The sequence below is a fragment of the Aquarana catesbeiana genome, linkage group LG05, assembly GCF_042186555.1.
Source record: "Aquarana catesbeiana isolate 2022-GZ linkage group LG05, ASM4218655v1, whole genome shotgun sequence".
In the NCBI taxonomy this organism is placed as follows: domain Eukaryota; kingdom Metazoa; phylum Chordata; class Amphibia; order Anura; family Ranidae; genus Aquarana; species Aquarana catesbeiana.
This window is the reverse complement of record NC_133328.1, coordinates 223883148-223909995: the sequence shown is the minus strand read 5'-3', so window position 1 is coordinate 223909995 and position 26848 is coordinate 223883148. Positions and strand designations below refer to the sequence as shown.

At 41.3% G+C, this 26848-nt stretch overlaps 1 protein-coding gene across 1 annotated transcript in view; it reads right to left on the bottom strand.

Moving 5' to 3' along the window:
• Window positions 1–272: 272 nt before the first annotated feature.
• TRANK1 (tetratricopeptide repeat and ankyrin repeat containing 1) overlaps window positions 273–26848 on the bottom strand; it is a 273379-nt gene continuing 246803 nt past the window's right edge. The window contains exons 27-28 of the mRNA XM_073630592.1: window positions 10227–10328; window positions 273–2699 (exon numbers count right to left, since the gene is read on the bottom strand). Coding sequence (XP_073486693.1) covers window positions 2605–2699; window positions 10227–10328 — 197 coding nt within the window. The 3' untranslated portion in view covers window positions 273–2604. The remainder of the gene's footprint in view (window positions 2700–10226; window positions 10329–26848) is intronic.

The following is a 26848-nucleotide window of genomic DNA, read 5'->3' as shown; positions in this document are numbered from 1 at the left end:
ATCCCCATACAGGTGCTGAGGGATGCTATATAGGATTTACCAAAGCTGCTTGAAGTATGCTGAAATCTTTGCAAATGGTTTGCTGTTCACAAACTGCTTTTGTACAAAACAAGGCCAAAAAGAAGAGTTTGCATTTTCACTGTATTTTTTTCCCACTGGTTAAGGAACTCCATAATGATATCTTCACTGATAAAGGAACAACATTCCACAGAATGTACATTTATTTGCTCAGGATAAGTAATTTTATCTCTAGTTATAAAGAACACACATAATATTTTCAAAGAAATCGGTTTATTAAACATGGTGTGATCAACAAAAGTCCAATCACAAACATATACAACTTCAAAAGGAACCAAATCTCACAATAGAAAATGTAAAAAAATATTTTTCTGTAAACAAAAAAAGTATGTTTTTTTTAATTAACACAACATTATTTGAACACTTTATTTTAAATTGACGCTTCTTGAAAGTATAAGATTCCCACCTGTTTTACAGCCCCCAGCTCATTACCATCCACATTCACATAAGAGCTAGGGGCCATTTGAAGTCTGATCCTATACTGCAAATCTACTGTGCTATGAAAGACTGAAAAGGAGCTAGCTATTGAGGTCAATGATCATCAAACAATAGCCTTTTGGAAGTAAGACGAAAGTATTTACCTCAAACTCTGATAAAATTAAGTTGTTTATGAACCTGGCTCCCATTTGAAAGCTCCAGGTTCTCACTTCTAGCCCTGTCATCTTCCAGTCCATTACATTTCTGGCAATTTTTATAAGCCATGTACTCAAAGGGAGCTGTACTGTAGGACAAGTAAGGCTTCATGTACACGGGACATTTTTACAACCTCTCCTGAACGATTATTTAACTTGACAGATAGTAACCCACGTTTAAAACGTCCATTTTGCAGCGTTTACATGCCACGTTTAGCTGCATTTGCATTTAGAAGCGTTTTTTTGTTTGTTTAATTTTTCTTCAAAACAGCCAAAAATGAAAAATGCCTGTAAACAAAATGCGGCTAAATGCAAGTTACCGCATTTAGACGCGTTTGGTGCTTGAAATGCCTCTAAACTTAGCTTCTGGACTCATTTTTTTTGCGTTCCAAAAAAAGCCTTTAAACTCAACTGCCTAGAAACGAATGTAAATTACCCTGTGTAATAAGATAACAGAGGAGAGTTCAGGAGTAGTTGAAAAAAATGCCCAACTGCTCCTAAACGTCCTTTTAGCAACAGCAGTGTACATGAGGCCTAACTCAGCAGAGCACAGCTCTGGACTTATACATTTGTGGGTGAACCAGCATAAAGTTATTTATACACTCTTTACCTGACCTTCCATTCAATGAAAATGCTTTGGTGGTCTTTTAAAACAAAATAAGGAGATCAGAAACTTAGTGCAAACAGAACTTGGGGTACTATACGTATTTTATTATTTTAAAATATGAAAGTGAAACTTAAAAAATAACACTGTACAAAAAAACAGAACTGTCTATTACAGCTTTTCAGAATGCTTTTAATGAATAATAATTTCTAAACACTTAAGCCACCAATCATGTTCAATGCCAAATATCAGCAGAAAACCAGTAAATGATCTTTTATCTTTAAAGTGTATACATATGGCATTAGGTTTGTAGAAACCTATGCATCTGCATTCACTTTTTGGTTACAACAATGAATTCCTGATAAATTGCAATGTTGCTTAGAAGATTTTAGTTAACGCGCAACTCCACATAATGGTCTAATACATAGGTGAAACACATATTTGGAAACGGTTTTACCTGCCAAATTGGTTGGTTTTGGAATATATATCCTTTTTCTGTGCTGCCCAACCAGAAAGGCTACAATGCAATTTCTTGGTTCAGCTTTGCAGCTTCTGGTGTCACATCTCTAACTCAGGAAGCTATAAAGCTTACCGAAAATACTAATGTGACCTTCCTGGCAGAATAGATGTGTGTGAATCACAGAACTGGCTTAACAGAATTAAAAACTAAAAAAGTTAACATATGTAAATCAACTTTGTTTTCCAGGAGATTCACTTTAGCGTTCTTTTTTTTCGTTTTACATCCTTATCATATGTATATAAACAAATAAAATGAGAAATTGGCAAAAAAGTCTAAAATAATTTGAGATTATTCCATAACTGACCCGGGTGATTGTTTTCAATTTCTATATGCAACATAAACAGTGGCATTATACATACTTAAGTGCAATATCACAAGTCATCCAACGTAATAAAAGAATATGCTTCATTAAGATTTAATAAACTTATAGTTGGTAAATGTTAACATTTCAATGTATTTCAGGCTGATGAGGCTTTAATACAAATGCCAACATTGCTCAGGTAAAGATCAAATCACTTCACCTAGTAAACAAAAATTAAAATATCACGGTTAAACTTGTTAACTTATTAAAACCCATAACTAGCCTCCTTAACCAACTGCTTCTATGTTATATTTGGGTCTTCTAAGTTCATTATCCAGAACTTAGAAGAAAAGTTTCATAGAGTTAATTGCTTTTCAACACAATATAGTTGTTTTTGTGGCACAAAGGGTCTCAAGTGATTTGTTTATATCTCCAACAGCCATTATCCTTGGCTAAATAATCTGCAGAATCAATGTCGTTTAGCCTTTCGCTTGCCTCTCTTTGTTTTCTTGTTACAGAGTTCTTCAAAGTCTCCATAGTCTATTTCATATTCTTCTTGAAACCCTGGAACCCAAACAAGATAGTTAAAACAGTGCACAAGAATGATAATTGTGGCAAATTATAGGTTTTTGTGGTACAACATTGCATATGGATGCGGTATATGAAAAGAAGATCGATACTTTAGGTACATTCACATTTACACAAAAAATTCAACAGCAACTCTTCAAGCAGAACCAGCAACTCTGCAAAAAAACAATGTCCAAAGCCCTTTGGTACACAATGGACACATTACCAGCCAGGGGAAGGAGGCTGGTTTCATTTAACAAAGCAACAAGTACAGTTTTCAGACTACCATAAACATTTTCATATACCCATTTTGACAAATCTTAAAATAAAGGTGCCCTGAATGTTGATTGTAGGTCTAAATTCGATTTCCAGCAAACTGAAAAAAGTGCATAAAAGACCACGCTTTTCATAAAATTTTGGAATTTCCATATTAAAGCAACTATGTTGCTAGCATAAAAATAATGGAGACCAAGCCATCTGGTAAAAGAATAGCAATACATATATTACCGATGGACAGGTTGTATCTTTGCTCTCTTTAAAACTTTGGCTGTCCCTACTTTCCATGCAAATCACATTAGCAGGGTCACTAAACTCTCCACCCCAGGAGTGATCACTTCACTCCCCCACCACCACTTTATTTAGCTGCCAGCAGTGAAGAGATCTACTTAGAAACATAGCGTGTGACGGCAGAGAAAGGCCAAGTGGTCCTTCAAGTCTGTTCCTTATTTATTTTCTGAGTATAGTTCTATATACCAAGAATGTTTAACTTTACCTACCTATGTCTGCTGGTAGTCTGTTCCAATCATCAGCTATTCCTTCAGTAAAATAGTTTCTAATGTTCGTTTGGAACTTTCCTCCTGCTAGGTTGAAGTTATGTCCCTATGTTCTTGATCTTGGCTTTACATTGAAAATACTGTTCTCCTGAACAATATTGAAAATACTGTGAACCTTACTTATAAGGTCATATTTAAAGAAGGGTGGATAAAAATCGATTTAAAAAAAAAAAGAAAAAATCATAAAAAAATATGTTTTTTTTTTTTTAATTTTAAATCAGATTTTTTGGATTGTTTTCAAATTTATTTTAATAAAATGCTTTTGGAGTAAAAATAGGATTTTTATAACAGCTTACCTGTAAAATCCTTTTCTTGGAATACATCACGGGACACAGAGCACCATAGTAATAACTATGTGGGTTATACGCCACCTATACGTGAATGGACACTGGCACACTAAAAAAAAACAGGAAGTCCCCCTCCCATACAGGGAGTATCTCAGATTTTGTTAAATCAAATCCACTCTAATTTAAAGGTTTCAATCATGTCCCCCCTCTCCTCAAAAGCGTTCATATTAAGGTCTCAATCATATGGCAAAAAAGTTCACCTGCAGTAAAAATCCATTTATGCTGCTGGATATATAGGTGAATACACACAGTTGTGGCTGTGGAGCCTGTACAAAGCTATGACAGGCTGAAAGTGGCCGTAGCTATCTGCCACTGTTCAGATGTAAAAATCGCACAGTCACTAACTACCTGTGGTTAGGCTGCCCATAGACGGTTGGAATATTGGCCGGTTCAGCAGGAAGCGGCTGAGATTTAAACCATGTATGGGCAGGCTAAATGTACCAAGTTGGCTGACTGAGCAACTTGGGTACAACCAGCCTACTGGATTTACATGTGACTATCGCCAACGGCTGCTATAGCCACTACCAATAATCACTGACTTCTCCCAGCGGGGATGGCTACCCCCACCCTCCCGCTGGGAGAACACAATTCCTCGGCAGGAGGGATTCGCCTGTCAGCACTGTCTGTGTTGAAGGGGGAATCGTGTAAATTTCTTTCCTGCACCGACTATGGCCTGCCTTAGGGATAGATGACTGACCCTGGACACAAACAGCTTTTATCCAGGAGCAGTTATCCTCCCTTTGCTGCAAGAAATCGCTGGCTGCGTGGTTACACACAAACCCGTTTCAGCTTATGGCTGCTTTGTATAAAGTTAGCGGCTGCAGCTGTGTGAATCCACCTGTACATCCAGCCACTTTGGCTGGATTCTTGCTGCAGTGGAAACATTTTTGTCATCTGTGTAAGACCCAAGTTTCTGCAGTCTATCCTGATATGTTTTACCCCTCAGACCTTTTACCAATTTTATTGCCCATCTGGATTTCTTTGAATAATATTTTTCCAGGTGAGGGGCTTCAAAACTGGACACAATATTCTAAAAGAGGTCTAACTAAATATTTTTTTAAGGCATTAGGACTCTTTAGCGATGCACCTCAGAATTCAATTTGTTTTCTCCACTGCTAAGCTACACTGTTTGCCCATTTCCCAATTTTGCAATCATCTGAACTAAGCATCCCCAAATCTCTTTTTTCTCTGTAGTTTTGGCCAACACTGTATACACAATATTGTACTCTATCAGAGGATTCCTTTTGTCCAAGTGCAATAATTTGCATTAAGATAGCACTTCTGCATATGAAGGAGCATGTGAAAGTGCCACTATCTAGTGATTGGTCAAGTGCTGTCATGTGGGTACAGAGAAAGATGCTTTAGTTCTGTGGAATCACCGACAAGAAGGTGTGAGCTTAAAGTGGATGTAAACCCTCACATATACCCAGTGAAGTGAACAGGCTCAGATGATACACAGGAATTAAACAAATCTCCCTACATAAAGTTTTACTTGTTTATCTTGAGTCTTCATCTTTATATATTCTTTAAAATGTGCACATTGTGTTAGATTTTCTCTTCCTGTTCAGCACTGGGAGTGGATTATTGGCATACATCCAAGACAGCTGATTGGAGGAAAGGCACACATTCCCACGCCACATTGGCAAAGGAAGGCAGTAACGTACAGTGCTGTGCTCTGAATCGAGCAGCACTCTGCAAATCTATTTATAGCAACCTCCCACGGCACAAACTTCAGGCTGCTTTGATCTCCTGTGTCAGAGAACTTGTCAGAAGTTATCAGACTGACAACAGAGCTACAGGACAGAAGAAACACAGGGGACTGCTTTGGAGAGAGCTAAGCATACACTACAGATATATGTGCCCAGCTCAAATTTCATGAATTGGGTTTACATCCACTTTAAGGCTCCATTCACACCTGGTTAGAAGACCAAAAATAGCATCACACCAGGATGGTACCATGCATGCAAATTAATAAAAATGTGCTGCGTCCCAATGAATTGGAATACTGAATAGAGCACAGAACAATGGACATTATAGGCACACAAAATTAAAAAAAAAAAAACTTTAGCAATGAATATTGCTTAATATGTGTAAATCATGTCACCAGTTACACCAATTGGTTAATATTTCCTAAATGGTTAAGGGACCATCTTATTTTGTTGAGTATCAGTCCATCAGGCTTGGTGTAGGCTGGTTAGAGACGTATTCTGACTGAGCTCTACATGTTACACGCCAGAGCGCTTCTTCAGAAGCTTAAACATAATTAGATTACTGATGTAGGTAAATTTAGTAAGGACATGGACGGTTATCCAAAACGACAACGGAGGCAGCGGCAGTATATCACCAGGCATGGAGAGTCTCCAAGGTCATATAGGAGTTAGCGTTAACTTATCAAACATGATTGGTTACCACTGTGGGATGAGGGTTCCAGTATTCTAGCTATGGCCTTAATGATGTAGACATAAGACTTCCTTATTGTCTATAATAACAGAGGCACTGCAGCAGGTTACCACATTGGAGACCAGCAGCCCACACCTCTGTCATCCACACGTCCCTAGTATAATGGTAATGCTATACGATATACTGCCGCTGCCTCCGTTGACGTTTTAGATAACCGTCCACGCCCTTACTAAACTTATCTACATTAGTAATCTAATTATGTTTAAGATCCTGAAGAAGCGCTCTGGCGCGTAACATGTAGAGCTCAGTCAGACTAGGTTGCTAACCAGCCTACACCAAGCCTGATGGACTTCTGATACTCGCCAAAATAAGATGGTCCCTTAACCATTTAGGAAATATTAACAAATTGGTGTAACTGGTGATGTGATTTACACATATTAAGCAATATTCATTACTAAAGTTTTTAACTATGTTTGTCCTTATTGTTGTAATAGATATAAATGTTTTAATTTTGTGTACTCTGGTGCCTATAAAGTCCATTGTTCTTTTCTCTATTCAGTATTCCATTCACACCTGAGCGTAGGGCAGCAACAGCTGCTGCAGCACTTTTTTTTTTTCCGGATCAGCTCGTTGTTATGGCAGCAGCTAGCTACCATAACCCTGGTATCCTCTTCTTCAGTGAGTGGTCCAGTTTCAGATAAAAGTGGTCTCTGCGGCGGAATCACTTTTATCGGTAGTGGGAGAGGGCACCCCCTCCCGCCGCTTTCTGGAGCTGTTAGTAGCAGCGGAGGCGATCAGGTCCTCTCCCTGGCTTGGTATGGAGACGAGTGAGGGGAAGATGGCCCCCACCCGCCTCCATACCATTGCAGGGAGGAAGCGATGTCAAAACGTCACTTCTGCCCATTGCTCTTAAAGCAACATTTTTTTTTTATTGCATTTCAGTGTATATATGAGATCTGAGGTCTTTTTGACCCCAGATCTCATATTTAAGAGGTCCTGTTATGCTTTTTTTCTATTACAAGGGATGTTTAAATTCCTTGTAATAGGAATAAAAATGACACCATTTTTTTTTAAAAGAACGGTGTAAAAATAAAAAGTAAATGGTAAAATAAATAAACGCGCCACATCCCGCCAAGCTCACATGCAGAAGCGAATGCATACGTGAGCAGCGCCCGCATATGAAAATGGTGTTCAAAGCACACATGTGAGGTATTGCTGCGATCGGTAGAGTGAGAGCAATAATTTTAGCCCTAGACCTCCTCTAACTCAAAACATGCAACCTGTAGAATTTTTTTAAACGTCACCTATGGAGATTTTTAAGGGTAAAATTTTGTCGCGAGCGGATGCAATTTTGAAGCGTGACATGTTGGGTATCAATTTGCTCTGGGCAACATTATCTTTCACAATATAAAAAAAAAATGGGCTAACTTTACTGTTGTCTTATTTTTTAATTCAAAAAAGTGTATTTTTTTAAAAAAAAGTGCGCTTGCAAGACGGCTGCGCAAATACGGTGACAGAAAGTATTTCAACCAACCATCATTTTATTCTTTAGGGTCTTAGAAAAAAATATATATGTTTGGGGGTTCTAAGTAATTTTCTAGCAAAAAAACATTTTTAACTTGTAAACACCAAATCTCAGAAAGAGGCTCAACCCTTATGTGCTCAATAGGTTTTTTAGTCTAGCATTTTTGGAGCAGCACCGTTCATTTGAATGGGCCTCCCTCCGCTCCAAAGAATCTTGGCAGAGCCGGGAGCATTTACAGTTGCGATTTTTGCTATGAATGCTGTGCATCTTGTCGCTCGACAATCGTGGCAAAATTGCACAGCGTTTGGGGTGCCATTAAGAAATAATGACATCGCAAACACATTCCACTTTTTGCCGCTATTCTGGAATTGTGGGCAGAATCGCGGCGATTCCGCCCATAATCCAAATTACTCAGGTGTGAATGGAGCTAAAGTCAGCCATAGATGGATTGAAGTTTAGCTGGTTCAGCAGGGTCTGGCCAAATTTCATACATGTATGGGCAGGCTAGTTGTACAGAAATCAATCTTTCGATTTACTTCTGGGCCTAGGCCTGCTGGAAAATGTATATATAGTCGGTGGTGTTGATGAGTGTATACTGACAGAATGCAATCACTCAGTGGGAGGGATTCCCCCATCCACCTCGAATGTGTGCATGGGAGAATCGATTCCTTTTCTTTCGTCCAATCTACTGGTCGAACAAAAGAAAATGAATCATGTATGGCCTGCCTTACATACGCCTTTTGATTCTCTTTATTATTGTTCCATTTAAGCATCTAGAAAACATACAAATATGTTGTAATTAATAGCTTCACTTAAAATCGACCATATCTAAAACAACACCCCAGACTCCCCCGCTATATGTAAAGTGAAAGAATGAGCAAAAAAGAATCCCAATCTTCTGGATCCGGTTTTCAGCACTAAACAATTATTTCATATTTCACTAGACAGCTCACTAATAAAAGCCCTTCATAGCGTACCAACAGGGGAAAATACCTAATAATTATGTATACTTATTTCTACTTTTTATATTTCATTCTTAAACGCATTCTTCTCCACTCAGTAGTTTGGAGAAATATAAAGCCACATGGGAGAAATGATTAACTACTTAACCTTTGGAAGATTTACCCCTCCCCCCCACTTCATTACCAGGCCATCTTTTGCTTTACTTTAACTGAAAATTGTGCGGTCGTGTGATAATGTTTTTTTCCCCTTAAATAGAGCTTTATTTTTTGGTAAAGCGTTTTTATTTTTTGCGCTATAAACAAAAAAAGACCTACGATTTAGAAAAAAATGTTTTTTTTAACTTTCTTCTATAAAACATATCCAATATTTTTTTTTTTTTAATCAAATTTCTTTATAAATTTGGGTCAATATGTATTCTGCTACATATTATTAGTAAACAAAAATCCCAATAAGCATATATTGATTGGTTTGCACAAAAGTTATAGCATCCACAAACTATGGGATATTTATTCCCTACTTTGCAAGGACACAAATTCTATCTCTTCCACCCCCACCCCTTTTTAAAAAGGCAGATAGCAGTTCTGTCTCTCTCCCCGCTGATCGGTTGGTGGCAACGAAGATCTAGTACCCGACACCCGCCAATTGGCTTATGACAGCAGAAGCAAGCCAGCAGCACACGAGCGTGCCCCCTACCCGCAAGTGCCAGAGCACATATCCTATATATCTATGTTAAACAGTTGGCAAGTGGTTAATATTTAAAAAGTCAGAAAAATGTACCAAAGTATCTTCCCAATATGGATTATTTCTTCCACACTGAATGTATAATTTAATTTCAGAAGCCATTCCTTTACAGTAGTAATTATATGTAAACACCAATACCTAGGGATCAACCCTTCAGCTGCGTTTAATAAATCGGGAAGGAGAGCCATCTTATACTGGGCCACCGGTACTTTAGTGCAATGAAACAGGACTCTCCACGGCTCCATGGATATCCCCTGTCCCAAGATATCTTAGATAATTTAAGTTATTTCCCCAAATATGTTTATTCTAGGGCAGTTCCACCACATGTGCAAAGGTTCCAGGCAAATCCCGCCCCCTCTAACACACAGGCTACACAACCGCCCTGAATCGTTTTCAGATCAATGGTAGAAATACACACCAGTTTTAATATTTTCATGCTCTAGGGTGTGGTTAGTTCTATGCCCAAGTTCTGCTCCCACTTCCCTAAATATAGATGTATTATGGGGTCTGTGGGTTCTGCCTCTTATACAAGGATATAGTACACCTGAGATATACTATTAGACTTGCCAGCAGGGGAGTCAAATAGCTTCTCTATTGGCAATGGGTTGTCCACATCGCGTAATGGCTGAGGAAGCCTTTGCTTTAAAACCAATTTTAGTTAGGTGTTTACATGAAGGAATAATGAAAACACAATAGAAAGTACAGTCAAGTTTACCTGATGTTTTTGAGGCCTGCTGCTCAGGTTTCTTCAGCAATTCAAGACCTTCAGAAATGCTGGCCCTTAATTCATTCACTGGACTCTTCAATAATTCTTCAGCTGTACAAACAAAATAAGGCCGTATACTTAAATACTTATCACCTAGACAAATTAACTGAAAATCTGGCCCTAGTTGCTGAATACATTAAAATACAGTTCTGGAACTGCAAAAAATAATATAATAAAGAATAATAATTTGTCCTACCTGTAAGGCGTCTTACTGCTATATCTTTTTCTTGGTGTACATTACAGGACACAGGAGGGTATTCAGGAATGTAGAATTACCTTCAGGAGCTTGAACACTGGCAAAGCAAAGCCATTAGGACCGCCCTGCATAACCCCTTCAGCCTCAGTTTTGTAAGCAAGTAATAGGAGTAGATAAAAAACAAGGGCCAGAACTAATGTTCTGTAATGTACTACATGAAAATAATTTTACAGATGTTTGTATTTATTTATTACAGGTACTTATATAGCACTGTCAATTTACACAGCGCTTTACACATATTTTGTACAATCACATCAGTCCCTGCCCTCAAGGAGCTTACAATCTAAGGTTCCTAACTTACCTTTATACATACACATATTAGGGCAATTTAGGCAGGAGCGAATTAACCTACCAGCATGTCTTTGGAGTGGGGGAGGAAACTGGAGTACCCGGAGGAAACCTATGCAGGCACAGAGAGAACATGCAAACTCCATACAAGTAGATTAAGGCCTCTTGCACACAAGGTGCCTAAAAATATCAAGTTTTAGGAATTCTTTACTGATCTAAATGCAGCCCATTGGTCTCAATGGGCCTGTATGTAAAGGGGCATAAACTTGCACAGCGCATAGATCCGTAAAAAGAAGAAAATAAAAATCAGCGTTGTTGGTCAGTATTTTGATGTGCAAATATGCATGTACACCACACATTCCCTTGATTTAAAAAGGCTTGAGGAATTTTTACGCGTACGTGCAATTGCTACACAGCTGATGCACGTGGGTTTTTTTCTGCCAGTAATGACTGTTCATACAGCAGTACCAGACACATTTTTTTTTATTTCTGACTTACCAGGCGAATGGACACTGGCAAAAAAGCAAGGCTTCAGGAAAATCCCCCTATATAACCCCATCCATTCCCAGGTAGCCTCAGTTTTTTGTTGCAAGTAATAGGGAGATCATAACAGAGGGGAGGGCCCTGTGTCCTGTACTGTACCCCAGAAAACAGATTTACTGGAAGATAAAAAATCCTAAATTCTTGATTGTACAGGACTGACACAGGCCTCCTTAAATCATTAAAGTTGGGACGTTCAAGAGTAGTCAAACCAAGGGACAACACAATGCCAAAAGGCCCATATAAACAAACAAGTAAAAGAAGGGCTTGACAGACACCGAGCAGTTTGTTGCACCTGTGCACAAAAATACCATCAGAGGAGGCTTGAATAGAAGCCCAGTTGGCAGCCTTGCAAATCTGAGATACAGATGCCTGATGCTGAAATGCCAAACAGGACCAACTTGCCTAATCCACCTAGCAATGGTGGAGTGAGAGGCAAGAAGGCCCTCAGCAAGCATAAACAGGGAATCGGAATTCCAAAAGGAAGCAGTAGAAGTTTATCCAGGCAGTATAAGAAAATTTTCTTAGGATGATTCAGAGCAGAACACAAAAGGAAGGAAGGACAATATCCTGATTAAGGTGGAAGACAGAGATGACCACCAATATGTGAACACCAATACCTAGGGATCAACCCTTCAGCTGCGTTTAATAAATCGGGAAGGAGAGCCATCTTATACTGGGCCACCGGTACTTTAGTGCAATGAAAAAAAAAAAAAAAAGACTTAGGCTTGAGGGCACCAAGACAACCATGTCCTTATGCAACACGAAGAAGGGCTACTTAGAGGATAATGCTGTTATCTCAGTCTTTCTTCGCATAGGTGATATCCACAAGAAAAGCCAACATACAGGTAAGGACAGGTAAGGTCAGATAAAGGGAATATCCCTGATAGGTTAAGAACCAGACTGAAATCCCAAGAGGATATAGGGGAAGGAAAAAGGGGAGGGATGGGAGCTACTCCCTCAATAAGAAATTAACTAAAGAGTGAGAAGCCAAAGGTCTCTGAAACAGAACAGAGAAGGCTGAGGTTCTTCTCTTAATGGTGCTCAAGGCCAAATGTTGTTATAGACGTGAGTGGAGGAAATACAGAATATGTCCAAAGGAGTACTTTTTTAGATGAAAATTCCTTGACTTGCATTAAGCAAAGTAGATCTTTCAGTTGTGATGGTAGATTGTACGAGAGGTCGACTTTGTAGCCTTCAAGAGGGTAGGGATGATTAAATCCAAAAGACCCTGTCCCTTAGAACCATGGCTTCAACAGCTATGCTGTCAAAGCCAGTGACCAGGAAGCAGGATGGAAAGCTGGCCCTTGAGAAAGGAAGATCTCGATAATCCAGAAGTGCTTAGAAATGTCTGCCAGAGTATGTGGTTACCATGTCCTGGGCCAATTTGGTTTCCTGATCCTATAAAGTAGGGTAGGAAAGAATCTGGAGGAGCAGAAAGGCATATATCAGATGGAACAGATCGCACTGTGTCACCAGAGAGTCCACTACAAATGCCCAAGGGTGACATAACTGTTCAGTTTGTTGTCGAGTTCACACCTGTGTTCCCAACTTGTGGCAAAGAACCTGAAAGGCCTCCAGATGGACAGCCTATTACCTTGGATCCAGACACTAATGGCTCAGAAAGTTCGCCTGTCAATTTTCCACATCTGGGAATGTGGACAGGGCAGGGATATGAAGTATCCGCCTGTATTCTTGTCCGGCGATCATGCTATATGAGTATTAAGCACTGAAGGCATAACCAAATCACCCTAAATTCCAGAATGTTGATTGGAAAGTGATCCTTTGCTGATGACCAAATTCTTTGCACAGAGGAGTTGTTCAGGATGGATCCTGATCCCAGCGAGGCTGATGTCCATCTTGAGAACCATTAACAATGGTGGAGGAAAAGGTTTTCCTAATTTCAGTGCCGGCTTGAAAATCCACCACATCAGGGACAGTTTGGTCCTGGGGTTAAGATGCATTAAGCAGTCCAAGGACTGAGTCTGTCTCACACAGCCAGAATTTGGAGTTGCAATAGTCTGGAGTGCAAGTGGGCACACCGGGTGCCACCAAAGTTCATCATAAATGCATGAACTGAAGGCTTCCTCTGGACCTGAAAGGCCCTGGTATGGAGTATGAAAAGACTGTTTGTCTAGAACCTTTCTGTCCCGGGACAAGCACCTGACAAAATCTGTGTCAAGCGTCAGACCCAGGTACCCCAAAATAGGCTGAACTTCCTTTATTTTTTTTTAACCTTTAAAAGGTTTGAGTACCCCCGAAAGCATTCTCCTGGCAGTACGGGGGTACTGACTGCTGCGCTCAAAAGCTGTTGAAACAGCTAAAAGCAGACCCACCTTCCATGATATGGAAGGAGACAAACTGGAGAGCATAAAGTGGGGACGAGGTGTGAAACTTCAGTTTTTAGCCCCTGGAAACCACATTCTGGACCCAGACTTTGGAGACATTCTGGGACCAGTAGGCTCAGAAGACCAACAGACATTTCATTGAAAAGTGGGGCTCATTATTACTGTGCAGAGGCTTTGGCTTCAGTTTTGGCTGGTTTGGAAGGCCACGTCTTCTTGTGAAAGTTTGTTCCCGACTTAGACTTAGCATTGAAAAATTAAAAGGAACAAAGTGAACACTTCCTAACTTCAGGAGGTAGACATACTACTGGTAAGGGTGCATACCTTTTCCTTTTGGGGGAGGAGAATATTGTTATGCCCTGTGATCTTCTAAATGTACTTATCCAAGTAGGGACCAAACAAGCTTTTGCCTTCAAAGGGTAAGCCACAGAATATTGCATATGTGTACAGAAACAAGACTCAACTTAGGAATTTGGTTAAGGGTTTTGTAACAAAACGTCCCACACTCCGCTTGAGTGCTTTTATCATATACCACTTCCTCCCATTCTGAATATAGATATCAGCTATTTCAACTGCTGACAACCACAAACAAGGCAATACTTGTTCGGTTGCTCACCGTGAACTGTTTATTGGAACAAGAATATAGTCTTATATACAGTTGAAGAGGAGGTTCCCCCCCTCCTGCTCATATTACTCTAACAATACACCTGTAACCAGAAACATAAATTAACATGAGCTAATCATTAGAATAATCATTAAAATAACTAATCATTTCCAGACTAGATGACCCAGAGATATGACCTTTCAGGTCCTAGCCTTTTCTCTTAGCTGACTATACAATACACATCATAAATATCAACACAGAGCTCCTTCACACAATAGCACAGTTAATTAACACAAATAACAATAGGTGAAAGACTCTTAGAGCCCACACTAGCCTTATTTACAATAAACACATTATAGCAGACAACAGACAAGTGGCTGGAGTTGATGACATCAGCATCTTTTTTTTTTTTTATAAATTCTGTTTATTGGTTTTTAAGACATATCATACAACATTTGGACGTGCCAGTTAGGACACTGTCCATGGTAGGTCAACATGACCTATACCTTTCTAACAAAGACCTACTGTCTAAAATACACCCCACTTCCCCCCCAACTCCCGCCTCCCTCCACCCAAGAACCACAGCTCGACAAGAGAACAGGATCTTCAGTTTTCCGTCAAAAAACTATAGGATATGTTTGTGTACATGTTGATATAGCAATGACCTCAGCAGATGTGCCCCTAGCAATATACCTTATATTACATGAATCCTCCAGAAGACGCAATTTGTCTAGTTATAGCATCCTTATTCAGTACACCTCTTCCACTATCCCACCGTGTTGCTGGAATTAAACCACGATTTCCACACCCTATCAAATTTTTTCATACAACCTCTGGCCTCATATGTAGCTTTGTAGTAAGGTATCATGGAGTTCACTAGGCCTTTCCAGGAGGTGATACTCGGTGCCTCTGTCCTTTTCCAAGCCAACAGAATAGCCTTTCTTCGTAGAAGAGCAGTACATTTAGCATTGTGCGCATGGCCTGTGTGGGTACTACATCGTCCACTAGTCCAAGCAGACAAACCCTGACAGTCATTGGGATTGGCACTAATATTAATTAGACAAAACATGTCGTAATATCAATCCAAAATTTTTGAATATGGGGGCAGTGCCAGAAAATGTGGTCAGCATCTGCAGGTGAGTGAGAGCATCTCCAACACTCTGCCGAGGCTGTAGGGAAGACCTTGTTCAGTCTAGCTGGGGTATAATAACTTCTATGCAAAAACTTGAACTGGATCAACCTGTCCCTTGCAGACACCAGATGTTTAAATAGTTAGGTCCATAGATCGTCCCAATCCTCCCCCCTGCACATCCGGGACCACCACCTCCCATCTCCCTGCATCTGGTGATCGCCAGTGGGGTTACCTTAAACAACTCTTTATAAGTGTTCGAGAGAGGCTTGACCAAATTCTCATCTGTCAACAATGTTTCAAGAGACGAGGGCAGGGACTCCACCCTCATCGCTCGAAACTGCACCTGGAAGGCGTGTCGAATGTGCAGAAACCTAAACGGATACGAATTGGGGAGATCCTGTCTCGACTGCAGTTGGGAAAAGGTTAATAGCTCACCATAAGATGTTATATCTTTTAATGTCTTGATTCCTTTAACTGTCCAAATCATAGGATCTGGTAAGTTGTAGAATTGAGGTAGAGCTGGGTTCATCCAAATAGGGGTTGAAGGTGACAACCCCCCATAACTAGGGCATGCCAATTTTAATGCTGTCTCCCAGGCCTTAATAGTGGCTTTCATTGTGAGCGTCAGAGGCAGCTCTTACCTGGAACCCCTAAACAAGGCAAAATGCAGACTGTCATATGATCCCAGGTGAGCCGCCTCCAACACTGTAGCTGCATCTCCATCCTCAGCTATCAACCACCTATGAGCGAAAATCATTTGCCCCGCTATATAATATTTTTGCCAGTCAGGCAATGCCAAGCCCCCTTGATCCCCAGGTTCCTGCAGTATGACCTATTCTTGGAGACCTGGGAGCCTAGATAAAAGATGAGATGATGCTGTCTAACTTCCGAAAATATGATCTCGGAATCCAGACAGGTGCATGTCTCAGGAAGTATAGGATAACAGGGAGAAATTTCATTTTTAACAAACTTATGCGACCTATTAGGGACAACGGGAGTTTTGTCCATGTTTGGGCCTTTTGTTTTAATAATGTTATCAGTGGTAGCAAATTAAGGGGCATGTAATCCTGAACATTCGCAGGAATCTGTACTCCCAGGTATTTGATGGACGTGACCCACTGTAATGGCAGATTAGGATCCGCCCCTGAATCTATTGACAAGATGGAGGACTTACCCCGATTTACTTTTAGTCCTGAGAAGGCTGCAAAGTGATCAATGATTCCTAGAGCCGCTCTCAAGGAGTCCCCCGGATCGTCAAGGAACAATAACATGTCGTCTGCGTATAGTGCCAGGGACTCCTCTATTGAGCCCACCCGTATGGATCTTATTGCTTGAGAGGACCTAAGTGTGACCACCAGAGGCTCCAGGGCAAGGGCAAACAAGAAAGGAGATAGTGGGCAGCCCTGCCGAGCTCCCCTACTCACTTCAAAGAAATTCGAAGTGGGTGGTCCCAATCGGACTGCCGCTTTCCGATGTCTATAAAGCATGGCTACCCATTTTTTAAAGCGTTGGCCAAATCCCATAATCTCCAAGACCTTGAACATAAATAGCCAGTCTACAGAGTCAAAGGCCTTTTCAAAATCAATAGAAACCACTACTCTAGTGCTGGAAGCCCTTGACTGAATTTGTAAGTGGGTGAATAGTCTCCTTAAGTTGGTGTCAGTCGACTTCCCCGGCATAAACCCCGTTTGATCTATGTTGACAACAGAGGGGAGTACTGCAGCCAATCTGAGGGCCAAAATCTTTGTTAAAATTTTTAAGTCTGTGTTTAACAGAGCTATTGGTCGGTACGATGCACACTCCTTTGGGTCTTTCCCTGGTTTCAATAAAAGAACCATATAGGCCTCCAGCATAGAGTCAGGCAAGGTGTCATGTTCATGGCAATATTCTAAGAGTAAATTCATTCTAGGGGCCAAGACTTCAACATTAGCCTTATAGAAGTCGGCTGGAAAACCATCTGGTCCAGGGGCCTTGTTCTGGGGGAATGTAAATATTGCCTTCTCAATCTCTTTTGTCGTAATTTTAGCCTCTAAATTAGTCATGTCAGTTTCTGAGAGTTTTGGCATTGCTAAGTCCCCAAAAAGGGAGTCTAAGTCTGCAGGGTCATAAGAAGGGATTGGGGAGTAGAGAGAAGAGTAGAACTTGACAAATTCCTTCATAATACGCCCTGGTTCATTAATCAAAATTCCCCCCTGGTCTTTGATGACTGGAATGCTGGTAAGCGGATGATAATCAGCAACCAACATGGCCAAAAGTTTTCCGTTCTTATCCCCCTCCACAAAAACCGTCTGAGCCCTTTTTGCCATGTCTGCGCGGGCTTGACCTGTGAAATGTATGGATAGGGAACGTCTCGCCTCCAGCAAGGCGTCATATGAGGCCCTTGTAGAAGACTCCGCATGAGCCCTAGCTCTTTCCCTCTCCTGTTGTAAAAGCGCAGTCTCTTCCTTATCCTTTTGCATGCTGTTTTAATGGCAGAGATATATTCCCCCTTGTCACTGCCTTAAAGGCATCCCATACAATGTGAGGGTCCGCTGTATTGACATTGGAGGACCAATACAACTATATGGCCTCCGCCATCTGGACAGAAACTTGCTCATTTTGTAGCCATCCAGGTGAGAGTCGCCAGCTTCCTTCCTTTGCTCCCGAGACGAAAGTCAGAGTAACTGCAAGGGGGTTGTGATCCGTCAGACCACCAGCCAAATATCTTTTACATAGGGTAGCAAGAGAATATTCCCAAAGGCTAAATCTATCCTGGCAGAAGACCTGTGGGCCGTTGACACATGCGAGAAGCATCTATCAGCTGGGTGTTTCCAGCGCCACAGCTCCGTGAGATCCGCCACAGACCTCCAGCCATTCAGATCAGCGGAGCCCCCCTAGCTGGGTTGGAGGTGTCCAACACCACATCAAGAACAGCACTGAAATCCCCCAACACAAACACAGGGAGGTGAGCATATGGTGCCATTTTAGTCAAGAGGTCATATAGTATCTTAGTGTGAAAGGGGGGAGGCACAAACATTTACCAACATGATAGTTTTATGACATATCTATGACTATCTCCACATACCTGCCACCTGGGTCAGTAAACACTTGATGAATCGTGCAGGGTACAGATCTAGAAATTAGGATAGAGACTCCTCTAGCAAATGTGGAGTGTGTTGACTGTATGGCCTTTTGAATCCATGGTTTACGTAGAGAAAGGATTCTACTGCCATCCATGTGTGTCTCCTGTAGGAGTATATGTGGTCGGGTCTGTTTAAGGTATTGGAATACTGAGGCCCTCTAAAGTTTGTGATTAAGGCCTCGAACATTCCAAGACACAATCCTAATATCATCCACCATTACAACCTCTACTGTCAGACATAAACCAGAGAACCATCTGCAAAGGGGATCTAACCCTAGATATAGTACCTATCATATCTGCAAGGAAAGCAAAGTCAAAATATGAACCCCTAGGTCGAGCTGTTGCTCTAAAACATCCCACCTTGCTTTTATACCAGAAACCAACAAACCCAGTCCGGCATATAGCTTAATCCCTGAAGAAAAAAACAAAAAAAAAAATTGCGGTGAATTCCCGCCGTAGCAATCGAAAGTTCGGCAGTTCCTTTAATAGTCCATAACACCTCCACAAGCTCCTGCTAGAAATAGTGGAGTTACTCATGATATTGAAAAGAGCTGCGTATATGAAAACTTCAGGGGAAGTGTAGACAGAGAAGAAAAAAGCATATAAAAAAATAAAGAAAAGAAAAGAAAAAAACAAAACAAAAAAATCCCACCATAACCATGGTCTGCATTACAGGGGGAAGGTGTCATCTCTTAATAGAATTTATAGTCTGCATAACCGAGTCTGAACACATGGAGGGTATCAATGATGTAAGATATTTATAGTAGAATTACTGGAAGATGAGCGTCAGCCATGTCCTTAGACAACTTCACTGCCCGACCATCTCCCAGAAAGGACAGTAGGAGGTGTAAGGAAAAAATGGCCCTCAGGCTACTGCTTTTTAGGGGGTTAGAAGTAACAGTCCCGCCAACACACGCATGGCTGAGTGAACGACATATGGAGAACCCGTAGCTTTATGAGCATGATCAGGGTGAACGAAAAGAGAAAAAGAAAAAACCCAAAAACAAAATATGCAATAGGACATACCCGCTTCAGTTGCATGTCGTGCACAGAGCATTAAAGTTCTTTATCCATCCATTCACAGGCTTCTTCTGGGTGTTCAAAAAATTTCACCGATCCTTTGTGTTGGACTCTGAGCTTGCTAGGGTACAGCATACTATATTTGACCTCCTTCTCTCTCAGGCGTCTTTGGACCTTAGTAAACGATCGTTGTTTCTGTTGTGTCGCTGCCTTGCATTGTTGTGTCGTAGCTCTTGTAATTTTCTGTCTTGAGTCAGGATCATGTCTCGGTCTGGGAAATTCGAGAAGCGAACCAGGAACGGTCTAGGGAAGGCACCTGGGGGTCTGCTGCCAGCAGGGACTCTATGAGCTTGCTCAACTACATAAGTAGGAGGCATATCTTGCATGGATAGTAGCTGTTTGAAAAAGTGCTCGGCAAATTGTGCAGGCCTATCTCCTTCAGCCCCCTCGGGGAGGCCCACCACCCGGATGTTGTTCCTCCTCTGGCGGTCTTCTGCATCTATAGCCTTGTGTTGTAAAGACCTAACTTGGTCTCTAAGTTCAGCTAGTTGAACTTCATGATCATGAGAGGTATCTTCTATTTCAGAAACACGTGTCTCCACTGTAGTCAAACGACCCCGAATCTTATCCAAATTGTGCCTTATCAAGTTGCACTCAGATGATAAGTGATCTATGCGCCCCATGAGTTCTGCTTTACTAGCACGAATTGCCTCCAAGATCGGCCTGGTAATTGCCTCAGCGTCTACTGTAGGAGCCTGAGCAGTTTCTGAATTATTCCCCCTTGTCTCCTTAGCCTGTGCCATCTTACCAGCTGCCGTTTTGGCACGCTGTTCCTTCGGCGGGGAAGACAAGATGGCAGGGCGGGGCCAGGCGCCGTATCCTTAATGGAGCGGGTCTGTCTCTGATCCGACAGTGCCTTAGCGGTCTTTTTTGAAGCTGAAGGCATCGCTGAATTCAGCGCTCTCTCCCCTGTCTAATAGGAAGCTTTGCAAGCTGGTGTAAATACTCCAATAACTCGGAGATTAAGCAGGAGTAACGGAGCTGTGGAGGAAGCTGTGCTGCCTCGATCACATCCGGCCGGAAGTCCGTGACATCAGCATCTTCTATGAGTTCCAACATTATGAAGCAGTTACCATTTCTAATATGGCATATACAGGGTTCCCAGAGTCTGTGTTTTGGGGGGACATAAACTTGATTCCAAAGTAACATTACTTGAAGGTCCCCAGGCATACACCTCACAAACAGTACTGTTCCCTTATAATCCAGGGCCCATAATCAGTAGGCAAGAGGCTAGCATTCAGTCCTCTCCAAAAGCCCCTGCCCCGGCTGGGTCTGTCACAAGGGTGTCTGCCATGCCATTTGCCAGAAGGCAAATTTGACTATGGACAGAGGGATCTGTGAGGACAGAGCTGATAAATCGGGCCATATGCATAACCTACACATCAATGGTCTGAAACTGCCATAGCTACAACTGAAGGTTTCATGGCAGGGCCTGATTGCCTTAAGGAAGACCATTAACCTCACATCCACCAAATGTTTAAACATAGGATTATCCTCCACAGGAGCCAGGTGGGTCTTGTTAGGGTGGAAAATGGCCATCTCCAACACAGGAAAACCTTAAGGGGGGGGGGGGGGTAATCTTCTATGGAGTAGCAATAGTCTAGTTAAAGTGGTAGTTACATTTACATCACTAGATCACTAGTCACTAGAATGACAAGCCCCAGGTGATACAGATCCTCCCACATCCTCCAGGTCTTCCTACATAAGAGTCCTCCAAAGTACCCAGATCAAATGGTGTTTCAAATCTGCTAGGAGGCGGGGATCGAACATCACAAACTCCACAGCAAAGAGCTCAGTGTAATCTGTAATTGGGGACAATTTTAGAGAACCCAGACTAGTGACTTTAGTCAATACCAACGCAGGTTCTAGGTCTGAAAATGTGATAACTGTATCAGTGAGCACTGCAATGGAGGCCTTAAGTTTTGGATTTATCTCAAAGGACTAAGATTTCTTAGGTACAAGGTCATCAACTAAGAATAAAAGGTACCTTTCGTAACATCTACAGCTAACCATGTAGCAGCAACTGCAAGACAATCAGACTCTGGAGAAGAGAGTATAGAAACATGCTTGTGGCCCTTCAGCAATCATGGCTGATATTTTTCAAACATAGCAATAAAGGAAGCCGAGGAGAAATTTGTGCTAAAGGTGGTGGTGGAGACTCTGACCGGATGGTAGGATGGCAAGGCCAACTGCCCCACTGCCCTTGCACTTATGATCTGCCAAACTATTTTCGTATGTGAGAAGAATTGCACAAGGGATACTCATGACACCTGTGGTAGCAGGAAGCGTGGTACCAAAGGAAGCCCAATAACATCATTGTAGTGTGGGTGCAGCCACAATGCTGGCTGAAAACATGAAATCTGCACGTGCTTACAAAAACAGCATGTGCCATGTGCAGTACTAACCAAGATAGGGGAGCTGTGCAGAAAGTAAGGCGCCTGGCCGCTGAGTCCAGAAAGAGAAGGGTGCAAAATTTTCAAATAGTGCAGACTTCCCCCCTCTGGTGGGCTAACTCATGTAGAAGTCTCCAGGAAAAGGGGACCAAAGTGACAACCATAGCCCTGGACTTGTAGAGCACTTTGCAGCTCCCTCCCGCACTACACCTCTGATACCGAAGGATGGTTACCCAATGCAGTGTCCAATGCACAAATGCACATTACAGGCCATCCCCCAAATCTCCTTCCCGCTGATCCAGAAAACTGCAAAATTAGCTCTGAGGACCCTACTGTACTTGAAGAATCTTGCTGGAAAAAATGTCAGCAAAACAAATGGTTTTGTTTCTCCTATAATAAAGGAAAGATGGTCGTCTCTTAACACTAGCAAAAAACAGGCTTGGAGCAGTGTGAGGGGTTATGCAGGGCTGTACCAGCATCCAATCACTTGAAAGATTTAGCACAACCTATGTTTATGAATACTAGTTTGTCTAACACAATAAAGAAAAATTAAGCAACACTTTGCTAGCTATAATGCAAGGGTATAGAAAAATACATTCATAGCATTCATAGGTTCCTGCTACTGTTCTGATGATTCTAGGTGGCACCGTTATAGTTATAGAGTACGTAAACACACAGACAACTGTGGATATTTAAAAGTAAAAAAAAAAAAAAACAATGTAGAATAGGATTTTGTTTTCCTGTGAAATCCTTTTCTTGGAGCACATTACTGGACATAGAATGAAGTAATTCAAGTCCACTGGGTTATGCTGCAACCTTTCAGGAGATTGGACAATGGCAAAATAAATCTGTTAGTATAATTCCCCCCACTCCCAGCATGCCACAGTTTTTTTTTTATTCTTGTTATTGAATTTTTCAGGCTAATACAAAGTTGTACAAAAGAGTACAAAAACATGCCACTAGCCATGCCCAAGACAAATAACTTGTGCCTCGTTCCCTAATCCACCATATTTAATCATGCATGACAACCATGGGTAGCATAACTTCAGGATGACTCTCAGAGGCCAGCTGACGTGAAACACAGCATCCAAACACATCAACCCTTAGTGTAGGCATGGGGAAAGTAATTGCATGCAATAGCATGAGGGGATGTCACGGAAAATTATTAAGGAAGTACCTGTAGGAAGGGACCTGAGAATAAGTTCCTGCTATCTCTTATAACATTTACAAATTCAGTCTTTAAAAAAGGGGAGTACAGAATTAACCTGAAATTTCCATCTATCCCAGATAGGGGGAGCCTGAGCTTTCTATTGAAGGACAATAGCTTTTCTGGCATAAAACAGAAGGCCAGAGTCCTGGTCGCTTTTCTATTGGCAGAAAGACCAGGGAACTTTTCACTTTCAAGTTCTTGACCCGAATGTTGCAGAAAAATGTAACCTTGTTCACCATCATGTGCCATGTGCAGTACTAACCAAGATAGGGGAGCTGTGCAGAAAGTAAGGCGCCTGGCCGCTGAGTCCAGAAAGAGAAGGGTGCAAAATTTTCAAATAGTGCAGACTTCCCCCCTCTGGTGGGCTAACTCATGCAGAAGTCTCCAGGAAAAGGGGACCAAAGTGACAACCATAGCCCTGGACTTGTAGAGCACTTTGCAGCTCCCTCCCGCACTACACCTCTGATACCGAAGGATGGTTACCCAATGCAGTGTCCAATGCACAAATGCACATTACAGGCCATCCCCCAAATCTCCTTCCCGCTGATCCAGAAAACTGCAAAATTAGCTCTGAGGACCCTACTGTACTTGAAGAATCTTGCTGGAAAAAATGTCAGCAAAACAAATGGTTTTGTTTCTCCTATAATAAAGGAAAGATGGTCGTCTCTTAACACTAGCAAAAAACAGGCTTGGAGCAGTGTGAGGGGTTATGCAGGGCTGTACCAGCATCCAATCACTTGAAAGATTTAGCACAACCTATGTTTATGAATACTAGTTTGTCTAACACAATAAAGAAAAATTAAGCAACACTTTGCTAGCTATAATGCAAGGGTATAGAAAAATACATTCATAGCATTCATAGGTTCCTGCTACTGTTCTGATGATTCTAGGTGGCACCGTTATAGTTATAGAGTACGTAAACACACAGACAACTGTGGATATTTAAAAGTAAAAAAAAAACAAAACAATGTAGAATAGGATTTTGTTTTCCTGTGAAATCCTTTTCTTGGAGCACATTACTGGACATAGAATGAAGTAATTCAAGTCCACTGGGTTATGCTGCAACCTTTCAGGAGATTGGACAATGGCAAAATAAATCTGTTAGTATAATTCCCCCCACTCCCAGCATGCCACAGTTTTTTTTTTATTCTTGTTATTGAATTTTTCAGGCTAATACAAAGTTGTACAAAAGAGTACAAAAACATGCCACTAGCCATGCCCAAGACAAATAACTTGTGCCTCGTTCCCTAATCCACCATATTTAATCATGCATGACAACCATGGGTAGCATAACTTCAGGATGACTCTCAGAGGCCAGCTGACGTGAAACAAAGCATCCAAACACATCAACCCTTAGTGTAGGCATGGGGAAAGTAATTGCATGCAATAGCATGAGGGGATGTCACGGAAAATTATTAAGGAAGTACCTGTAGGAAGGGACCTGAGAATAAGTTCCTGCTATCTCTTATAACATTTACAAATTCAGTCTTTAAAAAAGGGGAGTACAGAATTAACCTGAAATTTCCATCTATCCCAGATAGGGGGAGCCTGAGCTTTCTATTGAAGGACAATAGCTTTTCTGGCATAAAACAGAAGGCCAGAGTCCTGGTCGCTTTTCTATTGGCAGAAAGACCAGGGAACTTTTCACTTTCAAGTTCTTGACCCGAATGTTGCAGAAAAATGTAACCTTGTTCACCATCAGTGGAGATAGAGATACTACTGAATAAAGGGGTTTAGTAGTAATATATTTGGAAGTGAGAAGACACAATAAGTAGAAACATGTGGGGTACCACCGCACTGGCAACGCAGACGAGCCTCTGAGTCTGTAGAGTATAAATAGAGTACAAATCAAGCACAAAGTAGCACCTATGAAGTGGAGCCCAAAAAGAACAAAAATTAACGCAAAATGTTGAGAACTAAACAATCCCCCAAAAAATCCTGTGTTTGCAGAACAGGATGACTCCGACATGGATCAGCTTGACCTGTGCAGCCTGATACCAATCACCCATGGAGACTAAAGTGGAAGCAGAACTGCAGTGTTCACTGTGGTTCATATTCTAGGATCAGTCCAGAAAAAAACGGGATGCCATAAGAAAAAAAAACATAAAACATACAGGTCCTCTCAACAGAAGGTAACTGTTACCCTGAAAAATCTATATTTAAGATTTTTCATATCTCATAGATATGAGGTGGGTTAAATAAGAGTTCTTTTTGACGAAGAGTGAAAGCTTAAAATATAATAACATTTATTAGGAAGCAGTTGGAAGTCTAGCTAATACACAATCATCTGTCTATCGCCTTACACCAAGGAAGAAAATATTAGGTTGAAATAAAGTATTTACATTAAGGAATACAGGGTATATTCCTCAATACAGTAATCTACACACATATTTAGTTACAAGTAAAAGGGCATTCCTTTCCCATAATTACCCATCCTTACCAAAGCTCCTTTCAGCTTGCTGGTCATCAGAGAGAGAGCCTAGCTCCCCCTTGGCTCTGAGTATATCAAACCAAGCTGATGTCTCATTGGTTGGCCTAGCTTGGATCATGATTGGAGGGCTTACTCCATAAGTCGGCCCCCTTTCATGCAAATCCTTGTGACTATGTTGGCCAAGTGTGTCAATTGTATTTCCCCAGGAAGTTAGGTCCATTGTATATCCCAGCATGGCACCCTTTCAAAGGAGTAGGTATAGAACAATGGAATTGGCTCTCCCTTGTTTGCATATACAAGCCTTGGCCCACATTGTCAGCTCTTAGCAAAAACTTAAATGAAACCCTTTTTGAAATATATTCATTATTACAATATTTTACAGTTATTAATGGAGATTTCACACAAACTTATAAGGCAACAGATGGCCCCTTGTGGCCAGTTGAGAATATGAGACTCGGCCACACCTAGAATAATGGTTTATGTGCAATCTCCTTTAATATTTGGCACTTTCGGCTTTACCCTCTGAAATGAAATAAAACTCTTTGAGAAGAAAAAAAAACTTTTAAACTCTCCATCTCTACAGTTCACACTTCTGGATCCCAGTATTGGTAGTCATCACTTGTTCTGGATGTCATAAGTCCAAAATAGAAATCATGAGAAACAGCACCAAAACAATAAGGAAAAAAAAAAAAAAAAAAAACAACATGAGGATCCTTGTTCTCAACAGTCCAATAATAACAATAGTCCGATAATAACAGTACGAAAGTCCATACGGCGAATCTGGTCCTGTTGCCCTTGCTTCTGGGACGGCCTTCACTGGTGATTCCAAGTGGATACAGCATAAAATAATAGCCTGGGGACCAGCTTTTCCTGGCTTTCCAAGATTATACTTTATTAATGTGGACAAAGGTAGAAAAATAAAAACACAAGTACATTTAAAACATATGCATTCAACTGAATGCTTGTCTGGTAAGTCTGAGCCGTAAGGACCTTTGATTAGAATTGTCATAGATATACTGCGACATACTAATGAGACCCCTTTCCCAGTGACATGTGTAACAATTTGAATGGTTACGCCCTTCAGCCAGGTGTCTGATTTTCATCCCCCCATCTTTCTTCCTCCATTGTCATATGCCTGCAAGTACCTCTGCCCCACCTTCTGTGGAATACC